At 35.0% G+C, this 18,601-nt stretch overlaps 1 protein-coding gene across 1 annotated transcript in view; it reads left to right on the top strand.

Annotated features, from left to right (window-relative positions):
• Positions 1 to 18,601, top strand: part of CTTNBP2 (cortactin binding protein 2) — a 64,572-nt gene that overhangs the window by 20,727 nt on the left and 25,244 nt on the right. Inside the window, 6 exon segments of the mRNA XM_031056897.1 lie at position 1; positions 4 to 1,540; positions 7,828 to 8,031; positions 13,403 to 13,502; positions 15,950 to 16,100; positions 17,141 to 17,395. The exon segment at position 1 is cut by the window's left edge and continues 137 nt beyond it. Coding sequence (XP_030912757.1) covers position 1; positions 4 to 1,540; positions 7,828 to 8,031; positions 13,403 to 13,502; positions 15,950 to 16,100; positions 17,141 to 17,395 — 2,248 coding nt within the window.

Here is an 18,601-nt window from a genome sequence, read left to right as displayed (position 1 = left end):
AAAGAGTGTAAGCAGTTGTCTGGCAGAATTGTAGAAGCAGCACAGAAACTGGAAGAAGTGATGTTAAAATTTGAAGAGGAAAAGAAAAAGGCTACTGAATTGGAGGAGTTTCTTGCAGCTGAGAAACAAAAGAGTACACAAATGGAAGCTCAAATGGAAAAGCAGCTGTCTGAGTTTGACACAGAGAGAGAGCAGTTGCGTGCCAAACTTCACAAAGAGGAAACACACACCAGTGACCTCAGAGAAGAAAGAGATAAAATGATCAAAATGATTGAGCAATTAAAAAAGGAGAATGAAAGTAAAGCCAATCTTTCTCAGAAGAATAGTGATAGGAGTCTTGTTTCTATTTCAGTTGAAACAGAAGAGCCAAGCTCAAGAACTGTTGCTTGTCAAACAGAGACTGTAATGATGGACAGTAGTGTAGAAAACGCTAAGAAGTTGCCTTTGACTGTCTCTATAAAGCCTTCTACAGTGAGCCCACTAGTGTCTGGCAATACAAAAATGAATGTGTGTACCAATGCAGCTTTTGTGAAGCCTGTCATTGATAGGCAATCTTCATCTAGTGAACTTGTCCCTCCCACAACTCCTGTTCTTGCACAGAATCAAAACAGAATTGAAGAAAATGGACCAAGTACAGGCTTATCCCCTGATTTATCAAGTAGCACTTCCCCCTTTTCAAATAGTAATTCCGTTTGCACCCCTACCACACCAACTGCCACAGCTCAGAATTCCTCATTCTCTTCATCTATACACAGTTTGCATTCACCATCTGCCAACACTACTGGCCATCCAGGCCTAAATCCACGAGTCCAAGCAGCTAGATTTAGATTTCAGGCAAATACTAATGACCAAGACCAAAATGGAAACACAACCCAAAGCCCTCCCTCAAGGGATGTATCCCCTACTAGTCGTGACAACCTTGTTGCCAAGCAGGCAGCTCGGAATACTGTTACCCAAGCTCTTTCAAGATTTACAGGCCCTCAGAGCAGCACTCCTTCGCGGCCAGGGTCATCACATTCAGGGGAAGTTGGCACTTACGCCCCGGTTGGTAAAATTACTTTAAAGACTCCAAGTGTATCAAGAATTGACAGAGGAAACCCTCCACCTATTCCTCCTAAAAAACCAGGGCTTTCACAAGCTCCTTCTCCACCACATCCACAGCTTAAAGTTTTAATGGATAGTAATCGATCCCCAAATACCAGTGCAAAAACTGACAACAAAACCATGACCTCACCTCTTTCAAGTTCACCACAAGGAATCAGGGTAATAAATGAGGAAATTATTTCTAAGTCCTCACCTCAGCTGCCACCAAAACCTGCTATAGATTTATCTGTGGCACCTGCAGGCTGTGCCATACCAACCATAGCCTCATCTCAGGTGGGTGCCTGGCCTTCCCACTTTCCTGGACTGAACCAACCTGCATGTTCAGAAAATTCCTTTGTCATTCCCACCACCATTGCCTGTAGCTCCTCCATAAACCCTGTTAGTGCTTCATCCTGTAGACCATGTGATTCAGACAGCCTCCTGGTAACAGCATCAGGTAAAGGGATTGATATGCTACAAACTGTCTCCCTCAAAAGCAATGTTTTGGTTTTCTTATATATCTTGTTTACTTTATTTATCTTGTAACTTTATCTTTCTTACTTTCTAAAAGCTAAAATTTTTGTTTGTATTTTTTCCACATTCCAGGGATATGGGAATTCTTTCTCTGATTTAGTAATGTTATAAGCAAGGTGGCTTCCTCAAGGAAGTCTCCATATAAAAGGCTTTTTCTAAAGAGGACTAATGTTTAGAGTAAGTGAGCTGCAGATTAGAGTGTATTAAACAAATTCCTTTAAATTTTTAAAAATTTTTTTTTTGGTGAATGCTACTATTTTGGACTTCAAAATGCTTTCTCAGTCTGAAATGATGTTTTGAATATAACCTGGGGATCTTCCAAGGAATATGTATTTCAATTCTGTGTGAATCTTTTAAAGAATTGGGGATAGCTGGGGCTATGGTATTCTGCTACGGCAGTAGATGGTTCACATTAAGACATGTAATTGCCTGTATAACAGGGCACTTTCCTATATATCATTACATGCCTAGAGAATATGTTTCATTTTTATTTCTGTTTTTCTGTAGTTCCTTTTTTGGTTGTAGGCTTTGTTAATACTCATGCATGGCATCTCACAGGTTTACTTCAACAGATTTGGGCACAAGTTTGCTGTTGAAAAGTTAAAATCTAGCTGTTGATAATCTGAAGTCTGGAGTCAATGTGTCTATCTGCTACTCATCTTGTGTTTTGGTGGGGACTTACTGGTGTGTCTGATGTGCCACCAGCTTCACAGAATCTTACTGATGGTATTAAAGTGAACAAAGACAGTACTGATCTACATTTCAGTGAACTGTAGATCTCCTATAAAGCTTTTTATTAACGTATTTCCTTGCTGGGATCAGTAGCACTAGAACATTAGGTAGAAGCTCCTCTTTAGTTTGACTTGCACTGCAGTGAAAAAAAAAGAACACTGTTCTGGAACACTTTAGACCTTCATCAGCATTGAAGAATGTTTGAATTGTCTCAAACGTTCAACAGCTAGTTCAGTTACGGAACTGCAGTCCCTCATAATTCTAGTCCCTGCATCATCATCTGTAGGGCATAAAAGCCCTACACAGCTGATCTGCTTCCAACATATAACCAACCACTTTCTCTTGGTAGCTGCACCACTTGCTAATAAGTGAATTGAACTCAAGCACCAGTCCTGGGGAAGCCACTCCAAAAACTGTGTGGCAATATTGTGTGAGGAGATTCCAAGTTTCCTGTTATTAAGCAATTTTTATTCTCATTCCACTTCGTTGAAGACTTTCTACATGTATCAGGAGTAACCTACTCATCCTTTTAACATTTGGTTGTCACACCATACTGTCAGAATCCTCTCTCCTTTCTGAACTGTGCCATAAAAGTATGAGCTCAGAAATCTTATCCGTTTGTCTACTCCTCAGAGTCAACAACATTGGGATTTGATGACTGCCTATTAGTTTGCTGTTTTTCATATGGATGTCCTGAATTTTCATCTTAAATTCATATTCCAAGATGAGTCTGATTGCCATGTCAGATACCTTATTAGTCTTCCAGTATTTCAAATATTTTCCAAACTAATTTGCCTTCAAGTGCTATTAGGCTCCATAACAGAATTTTCAAATTCTTAGAAAAAAAAAAAAAAGATTTTATGAACATAGAACAAATTACTGGAAAGTCAGCTTCCAAGTGAATAGTTTTTGTAAACAAGAGATTGTATTCCACAAATCCTATCAGCATGAATTAGGTGTATGTAACAGTTAGTATGACATTATTTATCTGATATTTCGTAATCACTTAAGGTAGTTATTGATTATTCTTTAGAAGAATAAGCTTTAGTTCATGCTTTGAAGTATTAACTTTTTTATTAGGAGAACAGTAATTCTTTTCTGTCAGACTCTGCCCCCCAAATACTTAATTTGTGTTTCTTATGAAATGTGTGACCATTCTCAGGGAAAATGCTCAAAGAGAGGACTTTTTGTCAAAAATTGTTAGATTTTTTTTAATTTTTATGGTTTCGTTCTTTCTCTAACTCCCTTCACTTTTTTTGAGGGTACATTTGTTGGAAATATTTGTTGATTTAATTCCATTATAATCCTTGCTCTGAATATTTCATCTTAGTACTTTGTAAGTGACACTGTTTTTCTGGAATACTTACAATTGCAGATGGGAAGCACGATCCAAAGTTCTCTAAGAAAGATTGCTTAAACTCTACTTAGCTGTATGCTATTTTATTTTATTTCTATAGACATGCTATTTTAGTGTCTCCTTTACTGGCTACATACAGGCTCAAAGAACCTTAATAACTTGATCTGTAATATTCACATAAATATTCAGGTTATTTGTGTTCTACCCACAATAATGCTTATATTTTATTGCACTTATTCTTCAATCTCATTTTCTTTATGTTTTTAAAGGAATGTAATCTATTTTGGCCAAGTATTCTAGCAAACTGCAGAACTAATTACATTTAGAGCAATGGATATTATGCAAGTATGGAAAACATTTCCTTCAAAATTACATGCTAAGAAAAAAAATTATCAATATATATGGAAATAGAATGATAAACCAAATTTAATAACACTGGTTTTGTTGAGATAACGTGGTCAGTAATACCTGAATTCATGGCACTTATTCCCTTTTTTAGCCTGTTTTTAAGTATGACTTTCTTTGAGGTGAGAAACATCTAACAAACTACAAGTACTGCTGAAACCTCCTTCCCATATCTGCATTTGTATGTCCTCTAGGCACAGAATCAGTTAGTTCTATTAATCATCTGGTTGATTTTAATATGCTTTATTTACTTTTTTTCAGAAAATATTTAGAATTCCAGTTTTGCATTCAGTTAAAGCAGAACATGGTTAACTCTTATTCATTTTATTGAATAGTAAGTAGTGAGCTTCAATCAGAATTCTTTAATAATTTAACAACAGTGACAAAAAATTTTACCATATTAAAGGACATTGACAGAATCCTTCATTTTTATACTTTTTGTTGGTCAGTAAATTCATGCTTCTTTCTTCTTACCATGGAGTCAGGAGAATTGATAATAACCTAATCACTAAAGTATTATATTTATTAATTTTAATAGAGTTTCCTAGTGAGCTCAGATTGATATAGGAACATATCAACAGCCAGATTTTCAGTAAGGAAATGTCTTGGTTCTAGGAGAAGGAACTCTTCAGAGCAAACTTTAACTGGGAGCTCTGATCCATCACTAAGGCATTCTGCTAAAGTAAAGTGATTGTATCTTCTTTTAGAGGTGGCTGTTGTACCTCATGTTGCTCTTTTCATCCCTGCTAGGAAAAGACATAGGCCTTCATCATTAATGTTAAGCAGACTGCCCATAGAGACATTACAATGAACATTTATGGCCTGATTCAAAATCTGTGGCAGTGTTTTCATTAACTTCAGCAGCTTTTGATTCAGTGCCAAAATGCTTCTGCTCTGTTTGGATTTCTGCAGTTCAATGGCTGTAAGACTTCAAAATGGAAACAAATGTAGGCGTTTGGATTACCATATCCCTGGGATTTCTGCTTTCACTTTCTTCTTACTTTTGTGCTTTCTGTGTCACTCTTGAATGAAATATATTTTTTTTATTTTGCTCATTTCTATAATGATTGATTTTTTCTCTCTTTACAATTGGCTTTGAAGATAAAAATGTGTGTGGCGGGGGGGGGGTGAAGGACTGATCTAGGCTCTGAAATTAACCATCTCACATTCTGAAGCTGATGCCAGAAGCTGTTTTTGTCTGTCCCTCTGCCCTTCATCACTGCATGCCCTACAAGCTTTCACAGATGCTTCACATTTCCTAACTCTTTGAGTCTGTAATGGTGTCCCTTATTTATTGTTATCTTCTAATGTTGGTACATTTTTATTGGATGGATTGAATTTTATTATACTGCTTCACACTGATAATAGAATGTAAAGTTATATTTGTGTTATTACTTATTTTTGTATCTTTATCAGTAGAAGGTTTTCATTTAATGCTAACCTAGTATAAATTATTTCATCACTGAATTGCAACAACATATTTTTCTTTTCAAGGAGCTGAAATGAAAATTAAGATGTGACATTAAAAAATTCCTTTCATTTTGCCATTTCTCTTAAAGATGCCTCAAGAGCAAGCAAACAAACAAGCAAATAAACTACATCCAAAATTGCATTTTTTAAAAAAAGAAAGGAAACTCAAAATACTATTCATATTACAAAAATACCAGTCTTACTTGGATAAACAATTTTAGTAATGGCAGTGCCACCTTAACAATATCCACTATCAGTTAACTACCACAAGAAGACAGTAAAAACTATGGAAGTACTATTTTAAAAACATTAATATATGTATAGTAACAGCTGCAGCACAGTTAGTTTCAAAGAATAACAAAAGGCTGGAAAAATAAAACCACTTTCACAAAGGAAAGGAATACTACAAGTTTTTCTTTGGACCTTTGGGAATTTTGTAAGAGTTAACTGTTCTCAAATGGTGGAAGTTTAAGATAATATGCTTTTTCCCACTTAAAGGATGCAGTTTACTTTGTATATTGCTTTTTGGTTTTTTTTATAAACTTCAGAAACCCTCACAACCCTCTGATTACAAGTATTGGAGAAATAAATATTACTAAGAGTATTAATACTCAGAAGGTAGCTTCAGAATTGAAGTTATAAGAAGATGTATGAAGTTAATTTTACAATTTATTTTTTGTTTAAATTTGGATTTATAAGGTAATTTCATAGCTGCAGTGATGGCTTCCTACAGTGAATATAAAAAAATAAGTTTAATAATAAGCTAATAATATTGGGAAAATACTAAAAATATGTTTATATGTTTAGATACTTCACTAGTAAACTTAATTTAAATTTAAACTTAATTTAAATTTAAATTTAGCTAACTTTAGAAACAAATATGAAAATACTCCAAGCATTTTTTTGTTGTTTTGGGTTATATTTAACTGGAATCAATGTATTTTTCATTGGTATTGCTCAGATGATGAATTCTTGTGTAAGTCTTGATGTTAATTAAAATGTATTGAGATCTTACAAGGCACCCAGTCCATTGTTTCTGTAGAATTCTCTTGGGAATTTCTGTATTTCATTTTGTTTTCCAAAATGTGGAGCAGACCATCCCAGCATGGCACTGCTACTACCACATACTTTTTCTAGTTTGAGATGTTGGATAGCAGTTACCAGCTTGAACAGAGCTGAAGCTAATGGCCTGCAACTCTTCTTCAGTCTCAGGCATTGCAAAACTGCATTGAAAGCTGCCTTAACTTGCTTTGTATCAAATTTCAACCTCATATAGTAGCCTATTTGTGGCCACAGAAGACAAAGTTATTTATTCAAGAGATAAATACAATGTGTATTTTCTAATGGCAATAGTGAAAATATATTAAGAAAAACTCTAGCCTTTCTCCTATTTTCTCTTGCAGTCTTTGCTCAAGGAAGGATGCATAAAATATTCTATGCCTTATGCAGCAAACTTCATGTTCTTAACAAAGTGCCTACTAAAGCTGATAAGTAGTCAACAGAACATTTAACCACAACTCCTAAGCTTTCAGAGTTTTGGATTGAATATTCTTTGTTAATGGAGTGACTTGAAAGCTTTCATACATTAATTTTGTATAACCTGCTATTCATTCCCACTGGAGCATTTTATAATGTTTAAGTATTACAGAGTAAAAGGAACGTTACCTTAATGGAGAGTTCAATAATATTTTTTTTTTCTGTATTATTTGTGTAAATGATTTCTACATGTTTTTTCAAACTTATTGAAAGGCACCTGAAGTCAATAAGGGCTCTCTGTGCAATTAATCTTTATAACTACACATGAGTTATATAAATAACAATATATAAATACTAATGTTTGCACTAAGGAGGATAAAATTACATATGAAAATAAGTACTTAGTTTCAAAAACTTTTCTATAGATATTTTAAAAAATCTTCCTGGCATATTGCAAATAAATTAAAACTTTTCTAAAACTTCTGTTAGCTTTGATAATATAAATTTTTTGAGACATCCACATGCTACTACCATTCACAAGTTTCACATTGACCTTTTGTTGTGAGGTCCTGTTCATTTGTAGTAACAAGTGTCACCCCTCAATGCAGTTTTTATTCTTCAGAATACCTTCTAATGTGTAGACAAAGCACCATCACAAAAATTTTGCTAAACTAACAAATGCAGTCATGTTGAAGATACTTTTTAGTACTTAACACAGAAAATGCAGGGCTTATTTATATGTCTCTAACTTCTGTTGCTTTAACTCACAGGCTGGTCTTCCTCCCTAACCCCTTTGTTAACAAGTGGTGGTCCTGTCCCCCTGGGTGGCAGGCCCACCCTTCTTCACCAAGCTGCTGCCCAGGGAAATGTCACTTTATTATCAATGCTGCTTAATGAAGAAGGACTGGACATTAATTACTCTTGTGAAGATGGCTATTCTGCCTTGTATTCTGCTGCTACGAATGGACACACAGGTAAATGATACTAAGATCTAGTATGGCATCCATGTAAACTAGTGAAAGCTTACTTCATAAGTTTGTAATATTCAATTAAGTCAAATGCATTCTTCTTAAAAATGTGAAATTTTTAAGATATATAGGGATATATAGATTATATGGGATATATAGATTATATAACCAAAATCATGCTATAGCATATATAAGCAATGCTTCTTGGAGCAGAACTTTGGAACTCAGAAAGCATTTGAAACACAAAAAATTGGTAGCATTCTGCAGGAACAGCCATTCTAATTCTCCGATCCATTAATATAAAAACCTATCAGATATTATCACCCCATATTCTGTGAAACACTAAAGATCTTCTGTAGCAATAGCAATCTTCTGAGCTTGAAAGAAAGAACTTTCCTCTACAGGGAGTAAGCAGCAAAGAATAGGTGGTCATCAGGGTTTTGATCTTCTGCAGCAGCAGTGAAAATGATGGAAGATAGTGTCAGAATAGTGTGGTACTTGGGAAATAAGATTAACTGTCTTTATTTTTGAACTAAATAAAATAGCCTTCATTTGTTATCTAGGCTCTCCTGAGAAAATTAAAAGTATTTTTTTTTCTTTCTTCATGACCCCAACCCTTCTCTGTATTGAGGAAGAAGCACTTCTGAGCCTTTCAACCATCAGTCTTCATATTTTATGAATATATCTATGAAATGCAGAAAGTATGTTACTGACAGATATGAATTTCATGGATACAAACTCCTAGCAATAATTTTCAGACTTTAAGACAAGGCTATCAAATAGCAGTTTGTTTTGAAAGTCTAGTGCACATTACTATAGCATTTTCTACCTAAATAAAAACCTCCAGATTCTTATATTGCAAGTGGTATTATTACGCTGTTTTGGACACTAAAGATGAAGTCCAGAAATACCAATGGCAAATATACCATGAATTTTTAGTGAAGTCAGAATTTTATTTCAGAGTAGAAGTTGGAACAAAGTCCCATCAAAGCCACTGCTTTCAAGAGTACTTTGTGGTTTTATTTAATGAAATATTTATTAGTGACACAATTACAAGCCCCTTATCCAGTGTTCCAGGTAGTACATAGGCTATTTCACAATTCTTTTGAAATATTTTAAAAAGAAAACTAAAGTTAGGATACAAAATCTGCAGCTAAGCATATAGTGTACATTTTTCTCACATGTTCAGGGTTAATTTTGCTACCAGGCATATAGAAGGAGGAATTTTCATTTTGTTCAAAATGGTGTATTTTGTCTTTGCTTCCTAGGTGATATGGGGGTTTTTTGTTTTTTTGTTTCTTTTTTTGTAGAAACATCGGGGCCTTTTCACCTGAGTTTCTTTCCTGTTGTCAAAACCTTTAAAATAGTGAAAGAGTACTTTTTTTTCCTTTGGTGATTTTTTCCTTTTTTCAACTTATCTGCAGTACTAAGAATCCAGGTTAATTATATTGTATGCATTTATTATTCTCCCCTCACTGAATGGATGTTTGGTCTATTCTTCCAGGCTTACATGCAATTATCATTGCTCATATTTGTGGGAGACCATAATTAACACAATTCTTCTTTATTCATCTTCTATTCTAAAATTGCATCAAAACAAATGATTTTCAGTTACTGAACAGCTCCTACTGACAGCAAAGGCAATTTGGTTCCTTGTTTTATTGTCAAAATTTCAAATAAGAAAGACACTTGAAAGAATTGTGCAAACACAATAATAAAAACAAACATATGCACCCTGAAATTGTTTAGTATGTTTTATTTTTTGAGATAAAAACTGTATTACAGAGGTTATAGTGTTGCTCTTCTATTTATAGTTGACAGGATGTGAAAAATACTTGGTTGTACAAATCATCACATTTCAGCAACTAAGTGGAGTGTATAAACTCTGAATGAGAGAATCACACAACAGCAATGTTGATGTCTCCTTAATAAATTATATGAAAATTGAAAGTTATAGATCTATAAAACTTGTAATTTGTTTTCAAATAAATGGATATATGTAGCAATTCAAAGTGGAGACTTTTAAGTTTACTTAAATTATATAGGCTTAAGAATGGATGTATAGAAATAAATCTTTTTAAAAGTCCTTTCTAATACCTCTCCTTAACTAGCCAGGTGGAAAGAAATGATACTGCTGTCATTTTAAGGATAAAATAATTTATTGTTCAAATTTTTCAATCTGTTGAGTTGTGTTGTCAATGGTAAGTTTCTGTTGTTTTGGTTTTTTTCCCCCATAGAATCTTACAGTCACTTAGATTGGAAAAGACCCTTAAGATCGTTCAGTCTAACCATAAAACTTAACACAAGCCTACACTGGTGGGTGATCACACCATGATTTAATTTATTGAGAATATTTTTAAAGTGGATTTATTGACTAAATGGATTTTGAGATTTCTAAGTCAACTAACCAGATGTTCCTATTTCTCCTGGAGAAGATTTCACAAGAAGAAAAGAGTAACTTTAGAACTGATAAAAGCAAGCATGAGTGTCTCCCTTCAGAAAAACCATGTTTCAGAGATTCTGAGAAGAGTGGAAACTGAATGATCCCTACACATTTTCAGTGCAGAAATGCAGTATTTGAGATGTGTAGATAACTAGAGCGTGGTAGAGCACATTGTAACCAGCATGGTGGCAACAGCTGTTAAATGATCTCAGCCCATTCTGTAGAAAAAATTTAGTTACACAAGAAGAGAGCACTGAAGTATTCTGTGCTAATCTATCCTAATTGCAAAATGTGTAGCTTTCCTGTTTGGAAACAGTTGCCTTTTGAGAGCTACAGCAGAGGTTTTTTGCAGCACATGAAGTTAATAGCAGATGCTTTGTTTCCAACACACACTGTCCCTAATTCTGTAGGTCTGAGAGAGAGAAATTCACTCTAAAAATACACAGTTTCTTTGTATTTTAATGGACATGAGGAAACTGTTAATTTCATGATTTAACCACTAGACTCGATAGCTGAACAGGTTGTTTTGTCAGTCTGCCTTGCTTTACCATTAGCAAAGAAGGAACTACTTCAGGTCTACTCTGCGCTTAATAACAGTAGTTCTCTTAGCTAATAGATCTGCATAGCTGTATGGTGTTGCAAATTGTGACCATTCTCCACCACAAAGATGTGGAGAAGAACAGAATGAAACAATAAGAGTTCCTGAACCTGAGAGATGTGGAGAAAATAATATCCTTTGGACTCAGCTATGTGCTAATCATGTGCATTTACGGTGTAATTGATTTTCTTCTATTCTGAGTATTTGGAGGCTGTGGCACCCTGATTGATAGAAAAAAACTGGAATGGTGTGGGAAGTAGAAAGGAGTGAGGTGCAGAGACATACAGCTACATGGAGTCAGCTTTGTCAAGCCACGGATGTATCTGCATGATGTTTGCCATCACTCTGGAAGAACTAACTACCCAGCTGTGGTGGAGAGCTGTAAAATCTCCAGGTGTTTATCTTAATTTGCTTCCATGTTTTGCTTTTGCTATGACCAAAACTTACAACTTAGTGACACCAATGTCTGTTAATTCCTGCCCTTCCATCCAGTTCTCCCCACTGCTTATTATTTTATGGCAGACCAGAATGAACCGGAGTGAATGAGCCTGGTCTGTCCCAAGTTACCCTTCTCCAAATCCCAGTAAAAAGTCCATCCAGAAGACCCAGGCATCTTGGAGATAATTGCTCTTTTATTTAATATGCCACCAGAACAGGTAATATGGAGCTTACTAGCTCACATGTTCTTCCTTATGCAAGTAGCTGTATTTCCTCATGGTCACACTTATCCCTAAGAATAAAAAGCTGTTTTCAGAAGCAGTATTTTCACAGAGATAAGCTTCATCAGAAACGGCATTTATGTAGATATCACCTACCACCTGAATGATCTGTCGATCAATAAGTATGAATTAACTATGCTTTTCTAGACAGGTAGTCTTGTTCTGTGTGTTCATGGCTTTTGCATGGCTAACATATGCTTTATGAATAAACAGCAGAGTATTCTAGCCAAATACTTGAAACTTCTAGATGAAATTTTTTTCAACATCCAGAAATCTGTATTTTCAGTTAATAATTTAATATAGGACCAGAATTGACAAAGGAAAGAAGAAGAAAAAGATAGGTCATTCTTAGCAGAGTATTTTTGTGTTAAAAAGTGAATGAAAATATAATTTTATTTTAAGTGGTGCTATCTTACAATTGGAAGGACTTGGTAAGTTAGTTAACAGAGAGCTTCTTTATGACATAAAGAAAATTACAGATCAAGTCCTGGTAACTTACCAACTTTACAACCAATTTCACATCCGATTACTTACTTCAAAATTAAAGAATCCTCATTTACAAAATAATAACTTAGAGTGTTTTAGAATCTTGTTCCTTAATTTTAAATTATTTATTCAATCAACTCCACATCTGTATTAGTATTTGAAAAAATTGTAACAAGAGTAAATACATTGAAAAATGGTGTAGACTAGTCAGATCTATAAGTAGTTCTTAATATATTTTTCTGATATCCAAGTTGTTCTTAGTGTGTGTTTGGTTCTGATATCTAGAGTTAAACTTCACTAACGAAACTTGGCTTCAGGATTTTGCTGAGTTCCAGAACAGCATGCATTAAGCTTGCTCAGAAATCAGGTCAGGAGTTTGTAATTGGTGTTGTAGCTGAGCTTATTTTCCAAGTAGTAGTTTCAATTACAAAAGACTTGTTTTATTTTGGTCTGGAGCCAATTTCAAGAATGAGGAGCAGATCAACTGTTTTCTTCAAACTTAATTGCGTCCAATGATATTCCAATTTGTGGATGAAAAGCAGTCTAATTACTATGTAATTAATTATCTTAAATTAGCTGTAGGGATGATGGAATCAGGCTAGTACTATTTTTAGCATGTGGTTTTGGAAATACATGAATGGGAATGGTTTTGGGAGGTTTGAGTTTTTCAGCTTATTTTATTTGTCATTGCAATCACAAGTCAGTGCCCTAAAATAAGACTGGCCAGTGTGTTGCTTGAGGTCTGTGCGGCTTGTGAACATCTCCCCTGTGGCTGTTATATTTGTCACTACTGCCAGTAGGCAGTGATGCCCTTAGGGACTCCTGGATAAGTCAGATTCCCCACTTGGGAGGTAGAATAGCTAATGCTGTGGGAGTTGGCTGCAGTGGGCACGTGTTTGAATCCCAGCAGAACCCAACCCAAGCCCTTTTTGCAGAAGGGTGGTCATGCCCATGGGAGGCAATTCTCATCTCTCTCCTGCAACCTTCTTCTTCAGCTTTTATTTCAGTCCCCTAAGGTGTGATGTGCAGTCCAAAAGACTGGCTGATTGTTGCCCCTTGAGCAGACTTTAGCCTCTGACAGTTTTAACGCTGATCTTGTTGATTCATTCCATGGTTCTGCTCCATTTATAGATTGTGTGAGATTGCTGCTGGCTGCAGAAGCACAAGTTGACGCTGCTGATAAAAATGGCTTTACACCCTTGTGTTCAGCAGTTGCTCAGGGACATGTCAAGTAAGTGAAGCCTTTAAGATTTTGCGTGTCAGCTGTTACTCAATTTTATATTATCTTTACATTATATAGGTTTTCATTACATTATTGTTGCATTCTTATGTATAAATGTACTTAACTATAATTTATTGAAAGCAGCTACTTAAATTCATATTCTTATGCCATTCTGATTTTAATATTTTCTATTTGTTTTCTTTCTAATTTCAGCTCTTAAGGTTGCTGCAAATGTATTCTTAGCAATTACAGTGTGGTGCAGGGCATCATACCACTGAATTTCTTAATTATCTTTGAGTTATAGCCATAGTATAGGATTAACAGAGAAAGGAAGAAGGAAATTAGTTTTGCACTGATCTTTTTCAGGCATAGAAAACTATCATATTCAGAGGCAAATGAACATCTGAGTTTTCTCCTGAGTGATATATAATCAAATGCCTTACACAACAAAACAAGGTTTTTTAAAGCTTTAATTTTTTTGTATTCATATTCTCTCACTAAAATAAATATCTTAACACTTCATTTAAATAGGAAGCTGTTTATTTCCCTGAACACTTTGCTATGTATCATCAGCTGTGTTGTGCTATTGCAGATTTTATATTCTTTTTATCTTAGACTTGCTTATGTAATATGACATCCCTAAACAGATTTTTTGCATTTACTTTTTAAGATACTGAACATGAGTTGAATTGTAAAATTGAGCATGGAATGACAGGGCTAGCCAAAAATGTCAGAAAGACTGCAAATGGTTCAGGCTGTTTGATTTGTTGGTCTCCTCAGAGTTCAGGCACAAAAAAAAAAATCTGTAATAGGTGGAATTTGGGGCAACAGTATTGTCTGATTCCTAATGTGGGGTTAGTGACAGCACTAAACTGCTCTCAGGTGCACAGTAGGTGTCTGTCATAGACTTGATAACCAGTCCCCTGTGACATCTTCATTAACCTTGTTCCTGAGCCAAGACAATACTGTTGTTCTAACCCTAGTTATGTAGTCAGAAAAAAAATTCTACTTTTGTGAGGCTGGTCCAGTAACTAGTTTTAGGAGAATCTTCCAGAATCATTTCCCATGTGGTCCAGGCCACGATGACCCTGAACTTGAGGTGGAAAGTCGATGTAGCTTTTCGAGATTCACCAAATATAATGTAAAGTATCAAACCAGGTATTTCTAACCTAGCAGACTTAAAACTCAAATCTTGAATTGCTCTATGGAAGTGTCTTGTTGTGAGCCTTTCTTAAGGTGACTTTGTGACTGTATGGTTAGTATGTATGCCTAACATTTATTAAGGCAGATCACTGCTTTTATTTGAATTTTTTTTTGTTCAGTTGAGAATTTTTGGAAAATATAGATAAGTAATTCATATCAATGATATCTGTTTTACTCTTCTCTAAAATTGTGCATTTGACCTTGAACTTAACTGATTTTCTAACTGGATGGAAACATATCAAAAACAATTTTCTTAAATACTTGTGATTTTTTAGGATATAGTTACTTACATTCTTATATTCTTACTTATATATATACTTTACATTGGTTTAAATATTTTGTCACAGTATACTGTGTTACAGTATGGTCTCTTAATCAGTAGTTATGCAGCATTGCACTAACTGCTTTGAGGCTTTATTGTTGATATGCTTTCTATTTTTATGGACTGATAAATATTGAGCTGGAGAGCTCGGAACTTATCTTTGTTAACGGTGCTTGTTTGAACTGCAGAGTGAATTGACTGGCATTAAGATTTTTGCAAGGTATTAAGTGTTTTTGAAAATCTAGGCTGGGGAAGGGAAAAGTAGCCAACTCTGGCACAAGAACTGGGAAAAAAATGGACCTACTGCTACAGGGTTGTGAGGATATACAGGAGCTTGGATCTGAATGCCAACTGCAAGTGAATTGCTCTTCAGCACTCCGTCTAATCTTCCATCCTCCATAACCCAGTAGCTGCTAGCAATACACCCAAGCCATCCTTGCAGAGTAGCCTCCATTCAGGTACCTGCTGAATGGTAGGTACTGCCATAGCTGTTTTGCTGCCCCCACCAGCTTACTTCCCTAGATGAGTGTCCATTTTGCTGGTAAAGCTAATCCTAGTCCTTCATTTTATTTTTTCCCTTCTCAATTCTATTTTAAATATCAGTAATCAGAAATGTTTCTCTTTTTTTGCTCAACTGAGTGTTTTTCTTAAGCAGCTGTCATCAAGTTTTTATCAGTCTTGTGAAATTGAGTGGTTTACATTCACAATTTTTAAATGCAGCTGCAGTAGTTTAAGATTTACATGTTTGAAGTAGTCTGTTTTTATACCTATGTACAAAATTATCCTTTATACTTGTGTATATGGGTTGCTCACAGGTAGATCTGTATCTGTAAAATTAATACTTTATTTAAAATATTTAAATGTCTTAAGTTTTAAAGAGGCGTTGCATGTCTAACATAAGACAATTTTATTGCTTTATTGTTTGCTGTAGATGTGCAGAATTATTAATTATGTATCAGGCTGATATTAACCATGCTGCTGAAAGAGGACAGACGCCTTTGTACCTGGCCTGTAAAAATGGAAATAACGATTGTATTAAACTATTGTTGGAAGGTGGAGCAGATCGAACAATAAAAACCAGTGTAAGTTAAAACAGTACCTTGTATAGTACTGAATATTGACATTAAAATATTTATTTAAACTTTTCTTTAAATCTGAAATAAACCATATAATTTGAAATTAGTATTTTGTTATTTTCATAATACTTTCTAGGTTTTTTTAACTGTAGATTGTCTAAAATCTCCTAAATGATGTGACTTTCATACCATTCTACATATTTCAGATTCCATTGGCAATTGGCTGCAACTTTTCTCCAGCACTGGTTTTGTAAAATACTTCCACTTTTTACATTAGCGTGCTTTATTGTTGTCCTTGAAGAGACAACACCCCAAAACTTTCTTGCCAGTATTGTAGAGTCTTATATATCACAAATGGCAGAATATGGCCAAAAAAAAGTCAAATCTAGAGGAGAAAGGAAGGAGGACTGTCTCAAATTAGTGCCTACATAATTGCCTTTTTCAGATGCTTTTCTAAACTTTTTTTATGATTGTGATGTCAGTAGATTCTAATGACAATAAATGTGGGTTATAGACTGCACAAAGAGTAGTAGCTTCACAGAACATTCTCTTCCTCCTGTAAATATTACACTAAATCTTTTATCATTCATTCATTTTGCAACTGGAAAGTAAATATATTTGACTTGGAATGAGAGAAAGTTGTGATGTCAAAACTGTGAAACTGACTCATAAATGGATTAATGCAGCATGAAACAATATTGATAGTAGGAATCATTTTTGTTTGATGCACAGGAAACAAGCAGTTTACTAACAGTATGTAAGCCCTGTATCACTTAGACTCTTCTAAAAATTTTGAAGATTTTATCTGTTGGACTGTCCTTGGAAAAAGCTGTAAAATTCTTTTTCTTCTACATTTTCTTCCCTCTCTTTCATCCAAAACACATACAAGCAACTCTGTTTTCCCAAAGGATTATTATGTCATTCTTGCTTGTCTTCTTAATTTCCAGACAGAGCCTTCCATTCAGATTCTTTGCTGATATAAGTCTGCAAACAATTTTCTGTGTGTTTGGTGGCAGAGTGCTTTTTTATTGTGGTTTCTTTTTTAGGATGGCTGGTCACCAATTCATGCAGCAGTAGATTCTGGTAATGTTGAAAGTCTCAAGCTCCTTATGTACTATGGAGAGCCGAACAATGGGAACTGTTTGATGGATGCAGAGTCTAATTTAGACTACTTTGATTTGGAGAAGAGAGAAGATGACTATAGCAGTAGAGTAAAGCCTGTTGTTTCTGCAGATCTCATCAACCATGCTGACAAAGAGGGTTGGACTGCTGCCCATATAGCAGCATCAAAAGGCTTTAAGGTTAGTCTGTGTGAACAAGTTACAGAAACTAGAATTTAGGCAAAATAAATACTTTTCTTTTATCTTTGAAGAATTACAACTTAGATGTCAAGTCTAAGTTTGTTATGTAGTTTATAGGCCAACTTGATTTAACAGTGACAGAGATAGACCTCCAGAGGACAATTTGTCCCAGAAGCTGGGTGTCAAATGGAGTGAATTATCGTATTTAAATCTCTACCTCTTATGGGACATTAGTAAAAAGAGGAAACATCATTACTTGATATTTTCAAAGTTAAGGTGAGATGAATCCCACCCTGAATGCCAATTCATTGGATGTCATGTGCTTATAGATATTAGATTGACATAATTTCACTAGGAACAATTTTTCCTCTGTGAAGGAGGGGTGAAGAAGAAATTTGAGAACTAGATTTGTGCAGACTTGTTTGATTTGTTATTTTGGGCAGTCTTTTTAGCAGGCGATGAAACATTTTTGTGAGGTTGGGATAACTGATGACATGGAGGATGACCTGACAGGTCCTACTGGTGACAAACAGGAGGATTTCTGGAAATTTAATATCACTTCTTGACATCTGAAGCTGTACACTTCTAACACTGACCATTCAAAGGACTTCTTTTTATATGGTAGTTGTCAGACAGATCTCACTGTAAAATTTTTTACCCAGGAAGAAAACAGAGGATGCTGAATACAGAAGAGTGAATTTTAAGAAAATACAGTCCAAGACTTCAAAAATCAGCTTGTGTTTACATGCCTAGTTCAATACCATCATTATGTTTGCTTTTTTCCCTGATAAATTTACATTCAAAATAAATATGCTCAAAATAGACACAGATTTAAGATTCAGTTAAGGTTACAAGTTTTTTTAGGGACAGCCACTGCTTACTCAGCATTTTGCATTACAAAGAGTCAGTGCTCCATTACCAGTGTCTGTTAGGCAGATGCAGATTCTCATTCCAGTTTCTACTCATACAAATTTAGGTGGAGTTTAAGATACTTGCTGTAGTCTGCAAATACCTAAATAATGTGCACTATGTTGGCTCTTTCTGCAATAATATAATCCTCAGGAACTTTGAATTTAGGTTTCATTTTCTGACTAAAACTGCTTTGACTAGTGAGCTCTCTGAAAGGTCTGACACTGGAAGTCTTCGCGTATGTCTTTCATTAATAACTCCAGGGTTTGAGTTTCTAAGCACATTCCGAGTCAACTG

Source organism: Geospiza fortis, unplaced genomic scaffold (genome assembly GCF_000277835.1).
Source record: "Geospiza fortis unplaced genomic scaffold, GeoFor_1.0 scaffold195, whole genome shotgun sequence".
Taxonomy (NCBI): Eukaryota; Metazoa; Chordata; class Aves; order Passeriformes; family Thraupidae; genus Geospiza; species Geospiza fortis.
The sequence above is the reverse complement of the archived record's forward strand: the minus strand, read 5'-3'. Positions and strand labels throughout refer to the sequence as shown.